The following is a 23,990-nucleotide window of genomic DNA, read 5'->3' on the forward strand; positions in this document are numbered from 1 at the left end:
AATTAAGAGCCCAGAAGTAAGGTATCTGTTCTCTCTTTAGAAGGAAAGATTTCTTCTAAATCTATAGATTTAATACAAACAATCAAATTCACAGGAAGACCTGTTGAAGAAATCAGTAAACCTCCAGTTATAAAATAAGTTACGAAGATTTAATGTACAGCATACTAACTATAGTTTATAATACTGTACTGCATATTTAAAGTTAAGAGACTAGATCTTAAAATTTTTTATCACAAGAAAATAAAATTTAACAATGTTTGGTAATGGACATTAGACTTATTCTGATGATCATTACAATATATATACACACAAATATTGAATTATGATGTATACTTGAAACTAATGCAATTTCATATGTCAATTATATCTCAATTAAAAACATACAATTGATCTGCCATGGAAAGTTTCTCGGATAACAGCTATACCTTGCTCAACCAGGGTATTTGCAGATGAAATGAAATCTAAAATAAAAAATTTGCAGCTCCACCTGTTTAGGACTTCATCTTTGGAAGCAAGTAACATTGTATCTCCCTCAGCAAAGCAATATAGCTCAAGCTAGTATGATTTTATAAGATGTATACATTTACTGTTATTAATGAAAATGAGTCCTATTTGGCTCAAATGAACAATGAACTAAAGAATGCAGCAAGCAATATGTTAAACACTTTGAAAAATCCACTATTATATAATTTTACATTTGGGAACAATCAGGACTTTCAGTTTTTGTTATGATGGAACACCTAATATAGGAATACCCTCCTGCTATAGATATCAATAAAAGCTGCCATTTATTTAGTTGCAACCCTAGACAATCTATCCCGTAGGAATGAGAAAAAACTGAAGCAAACCTATCTTAGCAAAGTCTAAAACAAAGCCTCCATAAGACCAAAGTGATCCACTGGTAATTGAACAGTCTGCCAGAATAAAAATTCAATACTATTTTTTTTTTTAAAGATTTATTTATTTATACAAGCACCGGGTACAGTCAGAAACATGGGAGGGTGGGAGAATTCACCAGAGCGGGGAACAGAACAGGCAGAGTGACGAAATACACTGCTGAGGGGAGCAGCGGGTGCAGCAGGAGAGGTCTGTCACACCATGTGGGTCCCTCACCGGCAGCTGGGACTTGAACGGGCGCTGCAGAGGCTGCAGGCAGCTTCTTAGCCCAGCGCTCAACCACTGCACCACCAGGGGAGGCCCAAATTCAACACTATTTAAAGGAAGGTAACAATTGAGACCCTCTACAATACGGTCAGCAAAGCTTTCATGTAAAGAGCCAGAAAGTGAATATTTTGAGCCTTTCGGGATTATAAATAGTATCTGTTACACAGTTTCTTAAAAGAAAAAAATGCGGGGCCTCCCCGGTGGCGCAGTGATTGAGTGCTGGGTTGCGAAGCTGCCCTCGGCCTCTGCAGCGCCGGTTTGATCCCCAACTGCTCCCCAGCCACCAGAGGAGGGTCCCACATGGCGCGCAGACCTCTCCTGCCGCCCGCTGCTCCCCTCAGCAGTGTACTTCGGTCCTTCTGCCTGCTCTGCTCCCCGCTCTGGCTCTGGTGAATTCTCTCACCCTCCCGCGCTTCTGACTGTACCCAGTGCATGTATAAACAAAACAAACAAACAAATAAATAAAACATGCCTCTATTAAAAAAAAAATGCGTTAAAAATATTGTCTGGAGGATACAATATCAAACAGAACCATTCTTAGCTCATGTGTGACAAAAAGTAGCTACTAGACTGAATTTGTCCCACGGGCCATACTTTGCTGTCTACTGCTCTATAGTATATTCACAATGTCCAACATACAACGCAAATTAGTAGACATGTGAGACAGGCAAAACTGATAATCAAGAGACAAAGCAGTAACCAAAAACAGACTTAGCAATGATCTATATATTATATTGGTCTTAGAATGTGAGGGCTTCAAAATAAGTATGATTAACTTAAAAAAGAGAGTAGAGGAAAAATAGGGAAAAAATGGATGAAAATATAAAACACAAAGAGAATTAGAACCTATACAGATGCTCTTGTAGAAATTCTAGAGCTACAAAACAGAATACATGAAATACAGAAACTCATTGTATGGCTTTAATAGCACAGTAAGAATACAAAAAAAAAAAAGCAGAATTAGTACAAGGGCAGATAAACAGCTATTCAAAGCAGAGAAAAAAATTATAAGCAAAATAAAACATGTTAGATGTGGGACTGAGTCAAGCAGCCTAACAAATGTGTATGTAGAAGAGTCCAGAAGGAAAGAGAAAATGGATCAAAAGCAATATAAGAATTAGTAAAGGATAGAAAGCTAGCAAAATTTTATAATATATCAACCTATAGGTTCAAGAAGCTCAGTAAATACCAAACAGGATAAAAATGTACACATAGCAGGAATTTGGAAAACTTAAATAAGGGACCAGGAAAAAGACTAATTATAACAAAGTAAAAATCAAAATCAACAAGCAACTATAAACAGGGACATACTACCAGGGGGAGAGAAGGGAGTAGGATCAAAACAAGGGTGGTGGGAATTGTATGGGGACTATAACCAAGATGAAAATGCATATATTGTGCAAAAATGAAAAATGATGTAAGAAATATATAAAATTTAAAAATTACAAATAAATAAACGTACACAAATATATCTAGGTACATTAAAGACGAGGTATTAAAAAACCAATGACAGGAGTTTGGTACAATGGAAGCAGAGTCAAGGCACCAGAATTTCCTTCTCCATATACTCATAGCTAACTTGCAGCAGAACAAAGTCAGTAACCCTGGAAACAAACAACTCCAGCATACGAAGGAACAATGTTCTGGGGGAAACAGGAAAAATTGTAATCGAATTGTATTCACAGTAATATGGGAGCAGTAGAAAACAAAAGAGGGAGAAGTGGCTCCGACAGAGCACACCTAAGGTTGTTGACTCAGGGACACACACCCATGATGGGAACGTTAGAGACGAGAAACTGTACTGGATAAGGGGGTTCATAGCTGACATCCAAGACAGAGAATATACTATCAGACAACTCCTAGCTTGAACCTGAGCCACCCACTATATAGCAGCAGAAGTCCAAATGGTGGGAACACCAGGTCAGATCCCCTGTGTCTCCACATAAAGGAGGTTATTACTTGAAGCCTGAGGCTGTGTTATATTGTGATGTATTCTATTTCCTTTCGTGGGCCATGGCTGCAGTGTTCTATTGCCAAGAGAAACTTATATGACTTGTATATAGACTGATAGAGACTGTATGGCAGAAAACCCTGACGGGGTGGATTGTAGGGTAAGGTAAAAAAGCATCAGGCTTTTCTGCCCTCCAGCCATCAGGATTGATGATGGATCCTTGCGGTCCTGAATGCATGCCTGATGGCGGGCACCTGGAGTAGGCTGTGGGCATAGGTAGATGGGATTCACCTGGGCTGAGACTGGGCTTTTAAGGGCGATGTCATGGGGAGGCCAGCAGAAGCAGAGAGAACGAGAGCTAAAGAGAAACAGAGACCACCAGAGAACTCCAAAGAGCCCAGAAAGAGTGAAGACTTGCTGGGGGCTGGGAGGCAGGCCAGCCTCCCGGCACCTCTGCCTGCCATGTACCTAGTAAATCCCTATAAAAGCCTGCAAAAGCCACCGAGGTATCCAGGACTCTCTCCTCCTTTACCCCGTCTGTTTGGGTAATAGAGAAGCTGCACTGTGCCCATTCCTGCCATTACAGCCTGGCAGGCCTCCCAGGTCCCGGCAAATCTTCATTTTATCTGGGATCTCTGGCATTCTCTCGTAGCCTCTGCTTCTCTGCTTGTTCTCCTTCTGGTCTCTCTTTTATTCTGCTGGCATCCCCCTGACGCCACCCTTATAAGCCCAGTCTCTCAGCCCAGGTGTATCCACCTACATCTGCCCACACCCCACTCCAGGTACCTGCCATCAGGCATGCATTCAGAATGGCAGGGATCCAGCATCAATCCTAATGGTGGGAGGGCAGAAAAGCCTGACATTTACCCTACACATAGAGATCCCAGAAGGAAAAGAGAAAGAAAAAAGTATAGGATCCAGTAGGTTCAAAAGAGCCAACAAAATAACACTAGACAGACATACTCCAAGACATTATAATAAAGCTGTTGAAAGTTAATAATGACAGAATACCGAAAAATAGAGAGAAAAAACAACCTATAAAGAATGCCAATTAGATTATCCAGACATTTCAATAGAAACATTATAGGCAAAGAACAAAGTAAAGATTATTAATAAGTATCTAAATCAAAAAAATTTCCCATCTAGAATCTTTTACCTATATGTAACAGCAGGAAGGGTCGGAGCAGGTTCTCTCTGATTCAAGCAGACGGGGTAAGGAGGAGAGAGTTCTGGAGCCCTCAGTGGCTTTTCAGGCTTTTATTGGGGTTTACCAGGTTCACAGCTGGTAAGGGGTGCCCGGAGGCTGGGAGGCACCAGCAAGTCTTCACTTTGTCTTGGCTCTCCGGCGTTCTCTGGTGGTCTCTGCTTCTCTGCCCTCTGCTTTCTTGGCGCCCTCGTGACACCTCCCTTATAAGCTCAGTCTCTCAGTCCAGGTTTACCCACTTACGCATGCCCACACCCTACTCCAGGTGCCCGCCATCAGGTATGCATTCAGGACCACAAGGATCCATCATCAATCCTAATGGCAGGAGGGCAGAAAAGCCTGATACTTTACCTACCCTATACTATACTACAATCTTTTTTTTTTTTTTAAAGATTTATTTATTTATTTATTTATTTATTTATGCAACCACTGGGTACAGTCCGAAGTGCGGGAAGGTGAGAGGATTCACCAGAGCCAGAGCAGGGAGCAGAACAGGCAGATCGACGAAATACACTGCTGAGGGGAGCAGCGGGCAGCAGGAGAGGTCTGCACACCATGTGGGACCCTCACCCGGCAGCCGGGGATCGAACCAGCGCTGCAGAGGCTGCAGGTAGCTTCACAACCCAGCACTCAACCGCTGCGCCACCCGGGAGGACCTATACTACAATCTTTTAAGCTATACTTACATCAGATAAAATAGGCTTGCAACTAAAAAGAGTAATAAGAAATACAGACAGGGCCTCCCAGGTGGCGCAGTGGTTGAGTGCTGGGCTGCAAAGCTGCCCACAGCCTCTGCAGCGCCGGTTCAATCCCCAGCCACCGGCAAGGGTCCCGCATGGCGCGCAGACCTCTCCTGCTGCCCGCTGCTCCCCTCAGCAGTGTACTTCGGTCCTTCTGCCTGCTCTGCTCCCTGCTCTGGCTCTGGTGAATTCTCTCACCCTCCCGCACTTCTGACTGTACCCAGTGCTTGCATAAATAAATAAATCTTTTTAAAAAAAAAAGAAATACAGACATTATATTATGATTTAAGGCTTAACATAACAGAAGAAATAAAATTCATAAATATATAAGCACATTGACAACAACACAATAATACCAGGGGATTTTAAAACTTCCCTTACAACTATGGACAGATCAATAATAAATATAAGAGCAGAAATAAAATAGAGATCAAAAAGACTACACACCAAAAAATGACTCTAAGAGCTGGTTCTTCAAGAAGATAAACAAAATATAAAAATAATTCTGTAACTGAATTTTCTGAGGAGATAAAGAAAACTGGAAACGACATCAGGCAAGATGATCAGACAGGTCAAGGAGTAATCCCTACAAGTTCTGAAGAATATGAAGATGAATGTCCTCATCTGATTGCCTTAGAAGAAGAAAATATGGAAAATACTAATCAATGTCGAACAAGAACTCTGAATGTTACTTCTACGGGCAATGTATTAAGCTGTTCAACAATTCCTCCGGAACTGGTGAAACAGAAGGTGAAACGTCAGTTGACAAAACAACAAAAATCAGCCATCAGACGTCGACTGCAAAAAGGAGAAGCAAATATATTTACCAAACAGCGGAGAGAAAACATGCAAAATATTAAATCAAGCTTGGAGGCAGCTAGCTTTTGGGGAGGATAATATATCTACAGTCTTAAATAATGTCTGTATATTGTTCAAAAAAGTTGTTATGATCCCTTTTTAAACTTCTTTAAAGTCTCTTTTTGAACCAGAAAAAAAAAAAAGAAGATAAACAAAATAGATAACTCTAGCAAGGCTAACAAAAAAAGAAAGAAAACATTATTATAAACAGACTCAAAAAATGAAAGAAGATAAATCACTACAGATAGCACAGAAATATAAGAGGTCATAAGAGATTACTATGAACTATATGCCAATAAATTTGATAACCTTGAAGAAAATGCATAAATTTCTAGACAGATAATAGTCTAGTAAGACTAATCTAGGAAAAAAACATGAACTGAACGAACTTTGACTAGGATGGAAACTGAAATACACAAAAATATAATCTTCCCCAAAGCAAAAGTCCAGGACCAGATGATTTTAGAAAAGATTTTTCTTTAAAGATTTATTTTATTTATTTATGCATACAAGAGCTGCGGTGCAGACCAGGGATGTGGGAGTGAAAGGATTCACCAGAGACAGAGTGGGGAGCAGAACAGGCAGATCTACTGAAATACACTGCTGAGGGGAGCAGCGAGAGAGACAGGAGAAGTCTGCTGTGCCACGTCGGATAGCTCCCTGGCCAGGGATCTAACTCCTTCATGTTGCAATGGCTGTAAATAGCTTCGCAATGCTGAGACTCAACCCTTTGCGCCAACAGGGAGGCCCTAGAAAAGAATTTTGTCAAACTTCTAAACAAAAAGTAATGCACATCCTCCTCAAGTTGCTTTTAAAAATACAAGAAGAAATGCTCCTTAATACATTTTATGTTGGAAAATACACTAACATGGAAGCCAGACAAAGACAGGAAAAAATTATAAATGCAAAATTTTCCAACAAAAAATATTAGTAAATCCAGTTGAACAACATACCACAAGATTACACAAGACAATCAGTAGGGATTTATCCCAGGGATGCAAGATGGTGTAATATACATAAATCAATTAATGTAATATATCATAAACAAAAGTAAAGATAAAAATCATATGCTAATATCAACAGATGCAGGCAAGCCATTTAAGATTCAGCACAACCATTTCCAACTGTCTAAAATGCTTAACCCTCAAACAGAAGATGTTGGATAGGACACAGAAATTAAGGATGATGTGACTGAAGAATGTAATAAACAGGGAGGAGTTATTCATAGTTATGCTGAAAAAATTCAGCTCAGGCAATGTATGTGAAGTGTCCATCAATTGCTTCAGCCACTGATGCTGTCAATGAATTGCATGGCAGGTAGTGCTGGTAAAACGATAAAAAGTGGCATATGTACCTTATCCAACTTATCACATCCCTGACTCTGACAGTAACACAACTACTAGTTCCAAATAGACAATGAAGGGAGATTTAGTTCCTTTTGTATATAATTTGTTTTCTTTTAGTTATCTTTTATTTAAATAAAAATAAAGCAAGGGCCTACTGTCAGAAAAGAGAGATGCACATTAAAACTATAGTTAGATGCCATCTCATACCCATGAGAATGACACCTATTAAAAACTCCCAACATGGGCCTCCCCGGTGGCGCAGCGGCTGAGCGCTGGGTTGCGAAGCTGCCCGCGGCCTCTGCGACGCAGGTTCGATCCCCGGCTGCTCCCCGGCCACCGGAGGAGGGTCCCACATGGCGCGCAGACCTCCCCTGCCGCCCGCTGCTCCCCTCAGCAGTGTACTTCGGTCCTTCTGCCTGCTCTGCTCCCTGCTCTGGCTCTGGTGAATTCTCTCACCCTCCCGCGCTTCTCACTGTACCCAGTGCCTGTACAAATAAATAAATAAATCTTAAAAAAATAAATAAATAAAATAAAAACTCCCAACATGTATTGGAGATGATGCACAGAAAAAGAAAAGCTATTACACTGTTTGTGGGAATGTAAACTGGGCAAACACTATGGGAAGCAATCTGGATTTACCTTCCAAAAACTAGAAGTGGAAATATATGAACTGGTAGCCCAATTCTTAGGCATATATGTACAGAATATGAACCCATCAACAACAACAACAACAAAAAATAATGTTCCACAATATTCACAGCAGCATTATTTATAATAGCTAGGACATGGAAAGTGCCCAGTTCTCCTTCAATGGTCAAATAGATCAAGACAAATACACACCATGGAGTATGATATTGGCATTAAGAAAGGACAAAATGCAGCCACTTTCAACAAAATGAAGGGAATTTAAGAGAATTATGTGCATCAGTGTAAGGCAGAACGATAACAGCGAATACTGGATATTCACATAGTAGACAATTAGACAACATAAAACATTTTGTGAAAACCAGTGGACATCAAAAACATCCTGAGGGCTCTGAGGAGACAGGCAAGATGGAAAGGGACAAGAAAATACAAGGATTGGGGTAAGGGGGTGGGCGGGGAACAGACCAAAAGGGATTGACAATTTCTTGGGCACCTATTATATGATAAAATATGCAATGAACATATCAATAGTTACTTTATTCATCTTCAATTAGAGTCAACTGAAATCACATGGAAAGTCAACCCTGGGGCCAGATTCCAACCTATGTATGTATGACACAAAAGGCCAGTGCTTTTCACTATACTATGCCACAGAATCTGAACCATAGTATTTAGAAAACCTAACATTTGTATCTCCCATAAGATCAAGATATATCTTCTAGTCCTCTATGTTATTAAAGTTCAATTTTAAAAAGAAGCAAAATGGAAAAAAAGAAAATAGCAGACATGAAATTCTAAACATAAACTAGGTAATTAATGTAATATATTGTTATTGTTTTTGCCTATTGAATGTTTTCATTCCCAGAAATTCCTTTTCCTTTAGTGAGATGCCTTTCAATATTCTGACTACTAAAACAAAGGTATAAATTAGGAAAAAAAAAAAAAAAGTAAAAAAAAATTTGGGTGTAAAATGATTTCAATTAAATTAGTTTCACTTAACTAAATGCATCATCCTTACACTCCACTAGCTTTCCATCTCTCAATTTCTCCACTAGCATCAATCTGCTAATAACTAGACCTTTATAATTGTTTTTACTACTAATTTGGTTAACAAACACATTAACAGATTAAAAAGGGATAAGGTACAGTCAACCAAATATTCAACAACCCAATTTATTACAAAACCAGCATGGCTCAAATGATTTTCACAGACACAAAAAACCTAAGATTACTGTATCTTTCTAAACAACTGAAGTACTGGTGGTACCACATAAAAAAATTATCAATAATTCATTATTGAGCACAGACAGCTATATAACAAAAAACCACTTTAGGGAGTACTTTTAAAACTATTTTATTTCCTAAAAAGTAAAGTGAGGGAAAATGCAATGTTGACAAAAATAAAAGCAAAAATTACAGAAAAATCCTCAATATACTATTTAAATACTACTACCTACAAAATATCTCAGAATTCTACATTGAATAAATATGTGCTGAATAACTTACCTATTATACATTTTTAATATTCTTTCATTCTTTCCAGATACAACTGTATATATATGTCAATTCTATATACATACATACCCATATAAAAAAAATTTGTACCTTTTTAATCAATGTTTCTCCATTTCTCCAATTCTTGAACCTGGCAACCACCACACTAGTTTATTTCTTTGGGTTATATGCATTGCCTTTCAGTTCATGGATTTTAGATCAATGTATGAGTGAAATCGTACAGTACTTGTCATTCTGTCTGATTATTCAACTTAGTATAATGCTGACTTCTATGCATGGTATCACAAATGGCAGGACTTCAGAATATTAATATTTACAATATTTTAATCTTTCAAAGCATAAATTTTTTATCTGTTTCCTGCTGTATTACCAACAGGATGAAAATGTTATTGTAAAGATGTGAGAATGAGGAACAAGAGTTTCAATATGGATCATATACTAGGCTATTATTTTCATAATATTAAATTTGGGAATACAATAACAGTGGTGTGTATGCGTGTGTGTAAAGACCATTTAAGAGTTATTCTCTTAGCAACATATAATGCTGAAGTATCTACAGGTGAAGTCTTGCATGTATTTTAAAGTATTGCATGTATTTTAAAGGTTCAGAGTAAACAAAGAAAAAAAAAGAAAGGTAACACAAATGTGAAAATGCAAACCATGTATCAGTCTAGGTAAGGGGTATTCATTATAACTTTCTCTCACATTTTCAGTAGGCTTGAGATTTTTTTAAATAAAAAAGAGAAATGTACCCTAATATAAATCAAAACATGTATGAGTATCCACAGCAACATTAATAAAGTCCAAAGTATAACCAATCTAAATATACACCAACAATGAACTTAACAAGTATATGGTGATAAATAAGTGGGTAAGTAAACTGTAGTAAGTTCACAAAACAGAGAATTAGACAGCAATGAAATGAACCAATTACTATGAACATGCCACAATGGGAAAAACTCACAAATAACACTGATGAAATAAAGCTAAACATGAATAGGATGAACAAATATCTACTGAATAAATATTTCAGATAAGAACCAGACAAGCTAAGAGATGTCATTTACTCTGTATAGTAAAAGTTCTATTCACAGACATTACAGTAAAATTATACTAGAAATGTATAAATTATGTAGGAGAGCAAATTGATTTCAAGTACCCTTAAGCAGCTTTATAAAAACCATCCATATCTTACTATCTGATCTAATTATAATGAACTGTTGTTTTGTTAATATTTTTAAAAGACCCAGTTTGGTTCAGAATTTGTACTTGGTAGTTACAAACCCATACTCAAAGAACTTTCTTCATTAAATACGCTTTACAAACGATAGTACAACTAAAAATTTTTACTTTAAATAAAATTTAAATTCACATTTATAATTTAAGAGGGTTTTTTTAATACATAAAATACTTACGTTAACTTTGACAGCTTGTACAGTGTTATCCAGAAGAAGAATGTTGCAAACCACCTCTGTGTGCTGTCTGTCTCGGGCCAACTCAGATGCTCGTACATTGTAGGTTCTGCCAGCAGGCAACCGGAAACGTGAGGTCATTACTGTCCACACAAAATCTATAGTGAAAAAAAAATTTACTAAATAAAAGATAACTGAAGATAAAAATAGTTTAAAATACTAAAGTTACTTTATATTTTTCAAATAGGGTAAAAAGCAATTACAGATTTTCAAACACCAGAGTAAGAACTGTATACTACTTGACTTCATGTGAGCAAATCCATATGAAGGAGTTGGGTGAACAAGACATACATAAAGTAGGGAGGTGAAAAAAAATGAGAGAAGGGGCTCCACTAGTAAAGATAATGTGATATTTTAAAAAAACATTGTGTAGTATATACTCAATGGAATACTGATCAGGTATTAAAAAAAGATAAAATCTTGCCTTTTGTAACAACATTTTTGGAACCCGAGGTGATTATGCTAGGCAAAATAAGTTAGAAAGTAAAAGACAATTATTGAGTGGTTGTAATTCTATCTGGAATATAAATATTCAAAGCAAGGGAACTAACAAAATACAACAAAATAACTTTTAGGCTTTGGAAAATATAAAGGTTTCCAGAGGGGAAGGGATAGGGTGGTGGGAAGAATGGGTAAAGGGGTGAATTTATAAAGATTTTTATTTATTTTTGCATAGAAGAAATGGGGTACAGGCCAGAGGTTTTGGGAGGTAGGAAGGAGAGGATTCACCAGAGACAGAGTGGGGAGCAGAGCAGGCAGATTTAAGGCACTGCTAAGATTCACATAGCAGCGAAATACACTGCTTAGGGGAGCAGTGGGAGAGACAGGAAAGATCTGCTGCACCATGCGGGTTAGCTCCCTGGCTAGGGATTGAATTCAGGCTGTTGAGGTGGACCATTGCAGTGACAGCACTAAGACTTCACCTGTAGGCCACCAGGGAGGCCCCATGGGGTAAATATGATAGCATGAATGACACTAGAATTTTGGTGGTATATACAATGAGGCACAAATACAGAGGTGTGATGTTGTACTCTGAAAAGTTATAAATATTGTAAAGCCATAGTAAATAAAATTTTATTTAAAAAACAATTACAGTAATAAAATATAATGTGCAATTCTCACCTAAACTACAATTACAAATTGCCTGGAATAGGAACTTTATTTTTAATTGTTCAATTGAGAAAACTACATAAAAATTGTTCCAGAAGTCATATTTTAATTCAAAGCAAATAGGCTTAGGAGCAGACAAAAAGAAGAGAGGCAAATGTCCTACCTCAGAAAGCTGGATATTACTCATAATGCAAGTATTGAAAAACACTGTAGAATAGCAATAGGAGGGAAGGTTGTTCAACTTTGAAGGGCCCTCCCCTTTATAAAAATTTAAGATTTGGAGTAAATGTGTTTTTATGTTAACTAGTCTCAAATTCAACCTAATTCTAAAAATAGAAAACTAAGACTACCAAACTTAATGCTCTTATGATTTCTCCATAAAATAACATTTTTAATTATCAAGATACCAAATACATTCACAGTTATTACATTTACTTTCATTTCATGTAGCATAATTCTGCCTGACGTCTGTAGAATTTTGCTACTAGAAAATTATTTGTTAAAGACTTTACTAAATACGCATAATGTCTTGGAAAGTGAAAGAAAATGGCTGGGGGGGAGGGAAACTTGTAGAAGAAGCACAGAAGAGGTTCCCTGCTGTGCTTCCAAAGAATAAACTAGAAAAGTTGAGACAGGTACTGGACTCAGAGAATCCTGTGTCTTAGGGTAAAACCAGAACACCTCCTGAATAACAGCAACCAATACTGACCACAGAAGAGATAAGCAACAAAAAACGGTCTGTTAGGGAGAGGCATCTGCCAGGGCAGAAACTGCAGTCAAACTCACACCTGGAAAGGGCAGAGCTGATTACTGTGGGTGGATCTAAGCATGGGGAGATTAGGGCAAGAGGGCTGGAGTGAGCCAGGTAGACAGTAAGAAAGACAAGGCTCAGAAAGGCAGGATTCCCATACCCACTCAGAAAAACAAAAAAAATGTACTGAGAAATAAAATTAATGAGCAGAAGACAGAAATCAAAGTTTTAAACAAAAAAATAAGAGATGCAAGATGTAAAAAGATAGAGGAGATAAATTATGGAGCAAGCTACGGAAGTAAAACAGACCAAATAGAAGATCAAATCAGTGACCTCAGAGGCAATAAGGCACAAAGAATCTGGATGGAAGCACAAACAAATTAAATTAAGAAACACAGAGTTACCTGACTACATGAGGAAACACAATAATGGTTATTCCAGAGATGAGGAGGGAAGAGAGAACAGAAAACTTATTTACGGAAATAGAAGAAAACATCCCAAAACTGGAAGAGGATCTAAATATACCTATTTGTGAAGGTAAATGAACATCAGTTTACCTAAAAATAATGAGACCTACACCAAAAAACATAGTAGTGAAATTTCCAACACTTGAAGACAAAGAACACTGAAATTGGTTAGGAGAAAAAAACAGTTAACTTATAAAGGAGCCCCAATCAGGATTACATCTTTCTTCTCTGAAGAAGCACAACAGGCAAGGAGAGGATGGATTGTTGTTATCAAGATACTTAAAAATAAAATCTTCCAGCAAAGAATATTCTATTCTGCAAGGCTTTCCTTCATATATAAGGAAGAAATAGACTTCACAAATGGGCAGAAGCTGAAGGATTTTTCAAAAACTTGACACCCGCACTCTAAGAAATGTTAGAAGGAGCTCTCATATTTAAATTGAAGAGAAAAACATCCACAAAGAACTAAGCAAGGAAACAGAATCACAAGGAGAAATGGCAATAGCAAACTTTCATATATCAATAATAACTCTAAATGTAAATGGACTGAACTCACCAATAAAAAGACAGAGTGCCTGGCTATATAGGAAAACAAAATGGAACTTTCTGGTGTCTCCAAGTAAAGCAGCTGAACTCCAGTGACAAAGACTCAAAACAAAGGGTTAGAAAACAGTTCCTCAAGCAAATGTGACACAAAGGAAGCCAGGACAGGCACCCTTTTATGAGATGAAATAATTTCCAGCTAAATATGGTAACAAGGGACAGGGATGGACACTATATAAAGATTAATGAACAAAATATCAGGAAGATATAGCACTCATCAGCACATACAGACCAAATGAAGGAGCACCAAAATACATAAGGCAATTACTATCAAATCTGAAAACAGACGTTTGGAAAAATACACTAAAGGGTAAGGACTTTAACAACCCACTTTGAACAATAAACATACCAACCAGACAGAAAATCAACAAGAAAACTACAGTCATCAAAAAAGAATCAGATGAGCTTGACAGATATTTATAGGACACTGCATCACAAAAAAAAAGCTGAATATACACATTCACTTCAAGTGCACACGGTACATTCTCTAGTACCGATAACATATTGAGTAACAAAACAAATATCAACTAATACATCAATTGAAATCATACCAAAATTCTTCTCTAACCCAAGTGATAGCAGGGAAAAACCTCTAATATATGGAGACTGAACAACATACCACAGAATGACTATTGAGTAAATAAGGAAATTGAAGAATTTTTAAAAGCCTGGAGACAAATGATAATGAGGATACATCCAGGGAAATAGCAAAAGCAGTAGTAGGATAGATGTATGTAGCACTACAGGTCCAGATCAACAAACAAGGAAGGGTTCAAATAAGTAATCTTATCTCTCACCTTAAGGAACTAGAAAGATCAACAAACAAAACCAAAAGTCAGTGGAAGGAAGAAAATAAAAATTAGAGTTAGAAATAAAAGAAACAGACTCAAAAAGACAATCCAAAAGACTGATGAAAACAAAAGTTGATACTTCAAAAAAAATCAACAAAACAGACAAAACCTCTAACTAGGATCATACAGAAAAAAAGGGAGGAGGCCTCCCTAGTGGCACAAGGGGTTAAGCACTGCACTATGAAGCAATCCGCAGCCTCTGTGGCACAAGTTCAATCCCCGGCCAGCCAGGGAGCAACCCACATGGCGCAGCAGACCTCTCCTGACTCGCCTGCTGCTCCCCTCAGCAATGTACTTCGGTCAATCTGCCTGTTCTCTTCTCCACTCTGTCTCTGGTGAATCCTTTCACCCCCCACATTTCCAGCCTATGCCCCAGCTCTTGTATGCATAAATAAATAAATCTTAAAAAAGAAAAAAAAGGGAAAAAACTCAAAAAGAATCAGAAACAAAAGAGAAGTTACAACACACATTTCAGAAGTTCAGAGAACCATGAGATTACTATAAATATTTGTAAACTAATAACGTGAATAACCTAGAAGAGATAAATTCACAGAAATACACAACAGCCTTAAACTGAATCAGGAAGAAATAGAAAGCCTGAGAGCTGATCAGTCCAGTGCTACCCAGCCAGGCCTTTGCATTGCTGTTGCTGCCTACTGTGGTGCCAACCTCTGCTGAGACCTTCACAGAGACATTCAACCTTCAAGAACTTTGACCTTCAAGACCTCCACATCTGATCTCTGCTTTAAACTGCTACCTGACCATTCCTAATGCCGCTGGGCCTGCCTCTCTTTCCTCTGTCCCATCTTCTGTATCTCTCAAAGCTGTGTTTAAGTCACAGCTGTTAACACACAGATGAGAATCCAGCCACCATGTCATTTTGTCTCCCCACCTTTGCACAGTTTCCAACTTTGATGATATATAGATTCAACACAATAGCAATAAAAATCACAAGTTTTTCTAATTAATTGGCAAACTGATAATTCTAAAATTCCTGTTAAAATAACACTCAAAAAGTCAAGACAACTTTGTTTTTTTCTTTTTTTTTTAATTAATTTATTTATTTATATAAGCACTGGGTACAGTCAGAAGCGCAGAAGGGTGAGAGAATTCACCAGAGTCAGAGCAGGGAGCAGAACAGGCAGACAGACGAAATACACTGCTGAGGCGAGCAGTGGGCACGGCAGGAGAGTGCTGCGTGCCATATGGGACCCTCGCTGGCGGCCGGGATTGAAACCCGCGCTGCAGAGGCTGCGGGCAGCTTCTCAGTCCAGCGCTCAACTGCTGCACTAGGGGAGGCCCACAACTTTGTAAAAGAAAGACAATCTGGAAAACTAAATCTACAGATTTCATGACTTATAAAGCACAGAAACCTAGATAGTGTTGTGCTAGCCAACAGATCAATGGAACAAAACGGAGTTCAGATGAGACCTATACATATATGGACAATTAAATTTTGACAAATATATAAAGCCACTTCAGCAGAGAAAGGGTAGTTATTTCACCAAAGGGCTGAAAACAATTCGATAGTCATATGCAAAATGAACTTCGACTACACCCTGCATTATAAAATTAACTCAAAATTAATTTAGGAGTATGTGGAACCATAAACAATAATAGTTTTTAAAGAAAACATAGGAGCAATCTTTGGTGACCTTTGAATAAGCAAATATTTCTTAGAAACACCATGATAAGCACATCTTTAAAAGACTAAGTTGACATATTAAACTTCATCAAAATGAAAACATCTGATTTTCAAAAGATGTTAAAAGAATGAAAAGAATACCCGGCCTGGGAGCAAGTATCTCACAAAGAATCTGTATTCAGAATATATAAAGAACTCTCAATATTCAATAATAAAACAAACAATCCAACGAAAATATGGGAGAAAAGTTTTTACACATATACTCACCAAAAAATACATGCAGATGATGAATAACCACACCAAAAAAAGATGTTCAACATCATTAGATATGAAGCACATGAAAACTAAAACTGAAATACACCATCACTATATACCTATCAAAATGGCAAAAGTAAAAAAAGTGAAGAACCTGGAAAGGAACCTGGCAAGAACATGGAAAAAATGCATCCTTTATTCACTGCTGGTGGGAACATAATTTGTTTCACATTTGGAAAACATTCTGACACTTTTACACACATTTGAATTTACTCCCACTTTGAGTTATCCATTCCTAATGTGGTTATATAAAGATTTGCAGGGCCTCCCCTGGTGGCACAGTGGTTGAGCACTGGGCTGCGAAGCTGCCCGCAGCCTCTACAGTGCCGGTTCGATCCCTGGCCAATGGCGAGGGTCCCACATGGCGCGCAGACCTCTACTGTCATGCCCACTGCTCCCCTCAGCAGTGTGTTTCGTCAGTCTGCCTGTTCTGTTCCCTGCTCTGGCTCACTTTTTAATAAGTGAATAAGCTTTTTACTAAGTGGGAAATACTGTTTTCACTTAATGGGTACCTGGAGAAGTCAAATTCATAGACAGAAAGTAAATTGAAGGTTGTCAGTTTTGAAAGATGAGAAACGTTCTAGAGATGGATGGCATGTACTTAACACTACTGAGCTTTCCACCAAAAAATGGTTATGAGAGTAAATTTTATTATGTATGTTTTATCATAATTTAAAATGATTTTCTTTAAAACGTGGTTATATGAAGAGGTGATCTAGGTTTCTTTACTGAAAAATGCTCTTTTTTAGAATGTCAAGCCATTAGTGAAAATATTGTATTTATAAATTTTGCGAAATTTGTTAGTCGTCAGCTTTTCATCACTTTGTGAACTCTTATTCTAAATTAATATGCTCAACTGGAGTTCTTCTGCTAACGTTTTTTAAATATTATTCATCTATGTTTTAAAACCATGGCAAAATTTGAAAAGAGTAATATAAGGCCCAAGAAGTTAATCTGGGATAGGGAAAAAAAATCCTAAATTTTCTTATGAGCTTGTACAAATAAAACTACAGTAAACAAAAGGATGAAAGCCAAACTAAATTTATATTCTGCTTCACAGATCAGATTCACTCCACATGTAAGTTCATGTCACAGAAAGATTAGAGAAAATCAACAGTTAATCTAATATTGCATTGCCCCTAGGGGCAAGCTATTTTTAATCTTCAGTGTTTGAAATGCCTAATAATAGTTTTCAACACCAGAAATATTTTCTACTTATCATCTACACTGGGCTTTAAAATTAGAATCATCTTACCATCTTAAGAGCTCATTCCCCGTGCTCTCACTCTATTTTTACATATAGCACATAAAGAGATACTAACTTATGTCCACAGATGAAGAAAAAGGCTTATGGAAATTATAACCATCCCAATATCACATTGCTAGAAAGTGTAAGACCTAGTGTACTGAACATAGAGACTATTACCATTTTATTATACCTCAAAGATAAATTAATCAAATATTTATTAAGCATTCACAATGTCCCAGGCACTTTACTGAGAACTGCGGACTATTAAAGCTCATATATTGGCTAAGGAAGTAGAAACTGAAAAACTATTTGTAATTTTGAAAGGGCTGCACTAAATGTCATACAATACTACTTCTAATAGTAGTACTACTGTTAGTATTGATATACGGATACTTAATTATTACCAAAGTCTAGCAAAAATGTTTTCCTTTATAAGATTGTAAACTCCTTAAAGGCAGGAATAATGTACCTTTGCATTTCTCTTGCACCTATGATGAGCTTTGTACTCAGTAGTACTTCATATGTATTAATAATGCAGACAAATCAGTGTTACTAGGTTCTCTTTCCCTCAGCCTCCCCCAACAAAGGGTTGCAGAACACTAGCAGCCAGGTTTATTGCCCAGGCAGGAGACTGACAATCCCTTTGGAAAAACTAAGCACAAACCCAGAAAAAAAGCACATATCCTCAGGCCTCCCCGGTGGCGCAGCGGTTGAGCGCTAGGTTGCCAGCAGCCTCTGCAGCGCCAGTTCCATCCCCGGCCACCAGAGGAGGGTCCCACATGGCGCGCAGACCTCTCCTGCCGCCCGCTGCTCCCCTCAGCAGTGTACTTCAGTCCTTCTGCCTGTTCTGCTCCCTGCTCTGGCTCTGGTGAATTCTCTCACCCTCCCGCGCTTCTGACTGTACCCAGTGCTTGTATAAATAAATAAATCTTTAAAAAAAAAAAAAACCCCACATATCTTCAAGCTTACAGGTCAACAACAGAACCACCAAAAGTGCACAAACTCATGCATTGAGTTTTTATTAGCCTTTTGGAATCTCTCTTAAATTTAGAAACATTTATATAAACTATGGAGAAAGGCTAAAATGACCTACCATGGAAAAACAGCTGGGCCACGATGGTGGTTAAAGTCCAGAGTAAGGTCCAAAATAAACCGCCATTGCATAACACTATGTCTACTACACAAAGGTTAACGAGGTATTCCTCAAATGTATAGGAGTTACAGAGTATGTTGGTCAAGTGCCCAGCAAAATGCCATCTGGGACTTGGTAGTACTTCCAAAAGCTATTTGTAAAGGGCCAGTTCTTTTCACTTCCAGTCCATCACAAACTGTGGCAGACTGCATTTTCCAAAAAGAGCAGGGACACCTTTTCTAGAATTTTGCCATTCCAACAAGAGGTGGAGTCCATTTGCCCCATCCTAAGAAACTGGGAAAATGTTTGTGGCTGCCTCAATAAGAGTAGAACAGAAATGGCACCCTGACTGTTGATACTACATAGGAGAAACAGCTTTTGTCTGACTTTGTCAAAGGACATGTACATAACTTTGAAGTCCAGTCACCAATTTCAGAGGAAGCCCAGGGCACATTTGGAAAAGTAACCAATTTCCCCACACACCCCCCAACTCCTGGTAACCACCATTCTATTCTGTTACGATGAGTTGGAAAATTTTTTTAAGATTCCACATAGAAGTGAGATCATACAGATTTTTGTCTTTCTCCAATTACACCTAGCATAATGCCCTCAAAAGCTATCCATGTTATTGCAGAAGTGCAGAATTTCTATTTGAACAATTCCACTGTGTGGAATATATACATAAAGATACACACCAAATTATCTCCTGTGTGTGTGTGTGTGTGCTGCAATAAGCACAGGGGTGAAGATTTTCTCTTTGGGATAGTAATTTCACTTCCTTCAGATACAGCAGGTTCCAGAATAATGGCGCTTCATTCAATGTCATTTCATTAAAACACTGATGGGGGAGGGGAACAGATTCCCAACAGGACTACAGTGTGGAGTGTGGACGTTCTCTCCGTGTCTGCATGGGTTTTCTCCAGGTACTCCAGTTTCCTCCCACATCCCAAAGATGTGCCCATACGGTTCACGGGCGTGTCTCAATTATCCCAGTCTCAGTGTGTTTACGTGAATATGACCTTCTGTGGAATGGCATCCTGTCGAGCATTTGTGTCTACCTTACAACTTGAGCTGCCAGGATAGGCTCCAGGCACCTTTGACCCTGAACTGAAATAAGTGGGTTGGAAAATAAACAAATGAATGAATACAAATTATTAACACTGGAAGTGTTTGGGGTCTTTATTTAGAAGTTTGGTGATGCTTTTGTGACCAGAAATATGCAACAGGAAATTAACTCTTATTGATATCAACTTGGTAAAATTGGTTTTGTTATGCATCATTCTGCTTCAAGTTGCAGTTTTCAAAAATCCATCAATGATCTTATGTGAGGATTTACTATATATACCCAAAAATAGGATTTTGGGATCATATGGTAGCTTTTTTTTTTTAATTTATTTATTTTAGATTTATTTACTTATTTATTTATACAAGCACTGGGTATAGTCAGAAGCGCGGGAGGGCGAGAGAATTCACCAGAGCCAGAGCGGGGAACAGAGCAGGCAGAAGGACCGAAGCACACTGCTGAGGGGAGCAGAGGGCGACAGGAGAGGTCTGCCGCCATGCGGGACCCTCTTCCGGTGGCCGGGGAGCAGCAGGGGATCGAACCAGCGCTACAGAGGCTGCGGGCAGCTTCTCAACCCAGCGCTCAACAGCTGCGCCACCAGGGAGGCCCCATATGGTCTTTTGTAAAATTTTTGAGGAACGTGTTGTTCCTCAGTGCTGTTCCAATATATAGGCCCACCAACAGTGCACGAGGGTTCACTTTTCTCTACATAGTCACTAACAATATCTCTCCTTCCTATCTTTTTTTATAACAGCCATTCTAACGGGTGTGAAGTGATAATATTGTGGTTTTGATTAACATTTTCCTGATGATTAGCAATACTGGGCATCTTTTCAAGTGCCTGTTAGCTATTTGCATGTCATCTTTGGAAACACTCCCAAGTCTACTGTCCATTTTTAACTGGATTAGTTTGACATTATTGCGCTCCTTAGTATTTTGTATATAAATCCATTATCTGATGTATAGCTTGAAAATACTTTCTCCCACTCCCTTGACTACCTCTTGCTCTGTTGTTTCATGTGCTATGTATATGCTTTTTAACTTGATGCAGTCCCATTTTTTATTTTGTTGCTTGCTTTTTGTCATATCTAAAAAAATCACTGCCAAGACCAATGGTAAGGTTTTCTTGCTTTGTTCAAGTTTTATGGTCTCCGGTCTAACAATTACGTCTATAAACCATCAAGTTCATTTTTGTGAGTACAATGGGGATCCAAGTTCATTCAACTTTCCCAACACCATTATTGAAAAACTATGTTTCCTCACTGAGTATTCATGGCTCAGTAATATCAGATATTATTGATAGTTCACCAGAAATGCTGGGTTTATTTCTGAGCTCTATATGTGTCTGTGTTTATGCCAGTATTACACTGTTTCAATTACTTTAGCTTTGTAGTATAGTTTAAAGTCAGAATTGTGATACTTCAACTTTGTTCTTTCTCAAGATTGCTGACAACTCTGGCTTTTTTATGATTCCTTAAGAATTTTAGCATTGTTTTTTTCTATTTCTGTGAAAAGTGCCACTGAAATTTTCCAAATCCATGAATACAAAATCTTTCCATTTGTCTCTTCTTTATTTTTCAATATTCTACAGTTTTCAGTACAAAGTCTTTTCATTACATTTATTCCTAAATATTTGTTTTATTACATAACAAAAACTGGAGGAAGCAAAACCACAAACAAGGGGGGACTACTATATAAGCATTTCATAAAATGGACAGATACACCATTTACATTGTCTATGGAACCCAGAATAATGTAAAATGTACACACACACACACACACACACACACACACACACAGTACTTTTAACACCAACACTGTGCCATAAGCTGACCTGAAATCAGCATATTACCAATAATAAAGCACTTCAGAAATAATTTTACTTGTATACCTACCAGTCACACAGTTTTTAAGGATGATGTGTTTCTCATTTTTGTGTACACAGAAATCATTTAAGAATTTTGTGAAAAACCATAGCCGGGTTTTGGGACCAAACTCTGGAACCAAACTCCAGAAGTTCTGAGGAAATAAGATTTTTAACAAGTTTTACAAGTAATATAATGTGGGTAATACATGGCCTACACTTTGAGAAACAGTAATGTATAGCACTGATTCTCAACAGAGGGTGATTTCATCCACCAGGGAACATCTGTCAATATCTGGAAGAGATTTTTGACTGTCAGGGGTGGAGGATGCTACTAGTATCTAGTGGGTAGAGGGCACTGATTCTGATAAACATCATACAATGCACAGATATTGGTCACACCTTGCGTCCTACACTCTAACACAGCAAATAAATTCATTGTCTGGCCCAAGACGTCAACAGTTCTGCAGTTGAGAAACTGTGACCAAGACAGTCATTTTCCTTAACAAATCCATAAAAGGAAGTTTAGTGGTCTTTTCCCTCAATAAAGGAAGCAGGAAACTGAAAGATAAGGAATGCAGACTGATACTAAAAATTTTTACTTAGCTGCATTTTTTTTTTTTAATGACAAAGGTATTCCCCACATTAAGAATTAGGGAGATTCTGTTACCTCTTTTGAATTGAGGGGGGCGGAGAGAGGGAAATCTAGAACTCTGACCAACAAAATATAGTAGACGTGAGGCTTTGACTTCTGAAACACCTGGCTCTCCTGGAACACCCACTCAACAGAAAACTTTCTTTTTGAACCCAGCTAATAAGGTGTACAAGACCAAGTCACGTTAAGTGATCATACATATGGGTTCTAAATAACAATTCTAGCTGAGACCATCCTTTAGTCATTAGACATCAAGGGAAGAAATGAGGGCCTACAACATTGAGTTCCACCCACCAGCCATACCCAATTGAGCAAGTAGACAAAGGGTCATCACTGCTATGCCCAGTATGACTTCTTCAATCAGTATGACTTCTTCAATCAGAGTGACCGTAGTAAAATGGTGATTGTTTTATGCTAAGTGTTGGAGTAGTTATACAGCAAAAATAACTAGAACATCCCACATTCTGTCATTTAATTCCTAAAGTCAGTTAATCTCTTCAAGAGATTTGTTTTGCCCAAAGTTACACATGCAAAAATGACAAGAGTGGCACCTGAATACAGACCTGTCCAATCTCAAAAATATTACTATTTCCACATCATAATGAAATGATTACTTTGTCTTCATGCTAAAATTCTGTTTCTTTCAAAGTCAACTACAGAAGCATCTAAAGAAAGATCTTTGAGAAAATTATCACCTTTATTTGTGCTCTTTGATTTGATCCACTGCACTCTCTCTATTCTCTGTGTCCACCTCAACATTTACGTCAGAAAATGTGAAAGAGCAGAAGAAATCACAATCACATGTATCAGTAAGTATGCTGCAGAAAGGGGAGAGAGAATAATTAACTGCTCATATGTACTGGTGATAGTAATAGAAAAAGGATTCAAGTAGACTGAGAATAGCAGAGTTTCATTTTATATTGCTTAGCATACTCTTTCAAACCTCTCCCAATAGCTCCTTAGGTCAAGTTCTTAACATCAATGTCCAAATGGAACCTTTTAAATTATTTCATTCAGCATAATCCTTTCAAGGTTCATCCATATTGTAGCAAATGGCAACACTTCATCTTTTTTGTTGTGTTCTGATTGCTGAGTAGTTTCCCATTGTGTGTATACCATATTTTATCCAGGTTTTTGGGTTGTTTCCATATCATAGGTAGTGTGACTAGTGTACAATGACTAGAGCTGCATAAATCTTTTAAAATGGGTATTTTCACATCCTTTGGAATAAATATGCAAAAGTGGAATTGCTGACAGTTCTCTTTTTAGTTGTTCGAGGAAACTCCATACTGTTTTTCCACACCAATTGAGTCCCACCAACAGTGCAGAAGGGTTCCTTTTTCTCCACATTCTTGTCAACACCATTTCTTGTTTTTGTTTTTCATAATAA

At 37.9% G+C, this 23,990-nt stretch overlaps 1 protein-coding gene across 2 annotated transcripts in view; it reads right to left on the reverse strand.

The window, feature by feature from the left end:
* The window catches only part of PTPN4 (protein tyrosine phosphatase non-receptor type 4), a 160,515-nt gene that overhangs the window by 117,825 nt on the left and 18,700 nt on the right, over positions 1-23,990 (reverse strand). The window contains exon 2 of one of the 2 annotated variants that reach the window (XM_037523229.2): positions 10,839-10,993. In XM_037523229.2, the coding sequence (XP_037379126.1) occupies positions 10,839-10,976 (138 nt within the window). In that variant the 5' untranslated portion in view covers positions 10,977-10,993. Of the gene's footprint in view, positions 1-10,838; positions 10,996-23,990 lie in introns of those variants that run through there. The other variant, XM_037523228.2, reaches the window with a different exon arrangement.

Source organism: Talpa occidentalis, unplaced genomic scaffold (genome assembly GCF_014898055.3).
Source record: "Talpa occidentalis isolate TD23 unplaced genomic scaffold, MPIMG_talOcc4v2.1 talOcc4.3, whole genome shotgun sequence".
In the NCBI taxonomy this organism is placed as follows: Eukaryota; Metazoa; Chordata; class Mammalia; order Eulipotyphla; family Talpidae; genus Talpa; species Talpa occidentalis.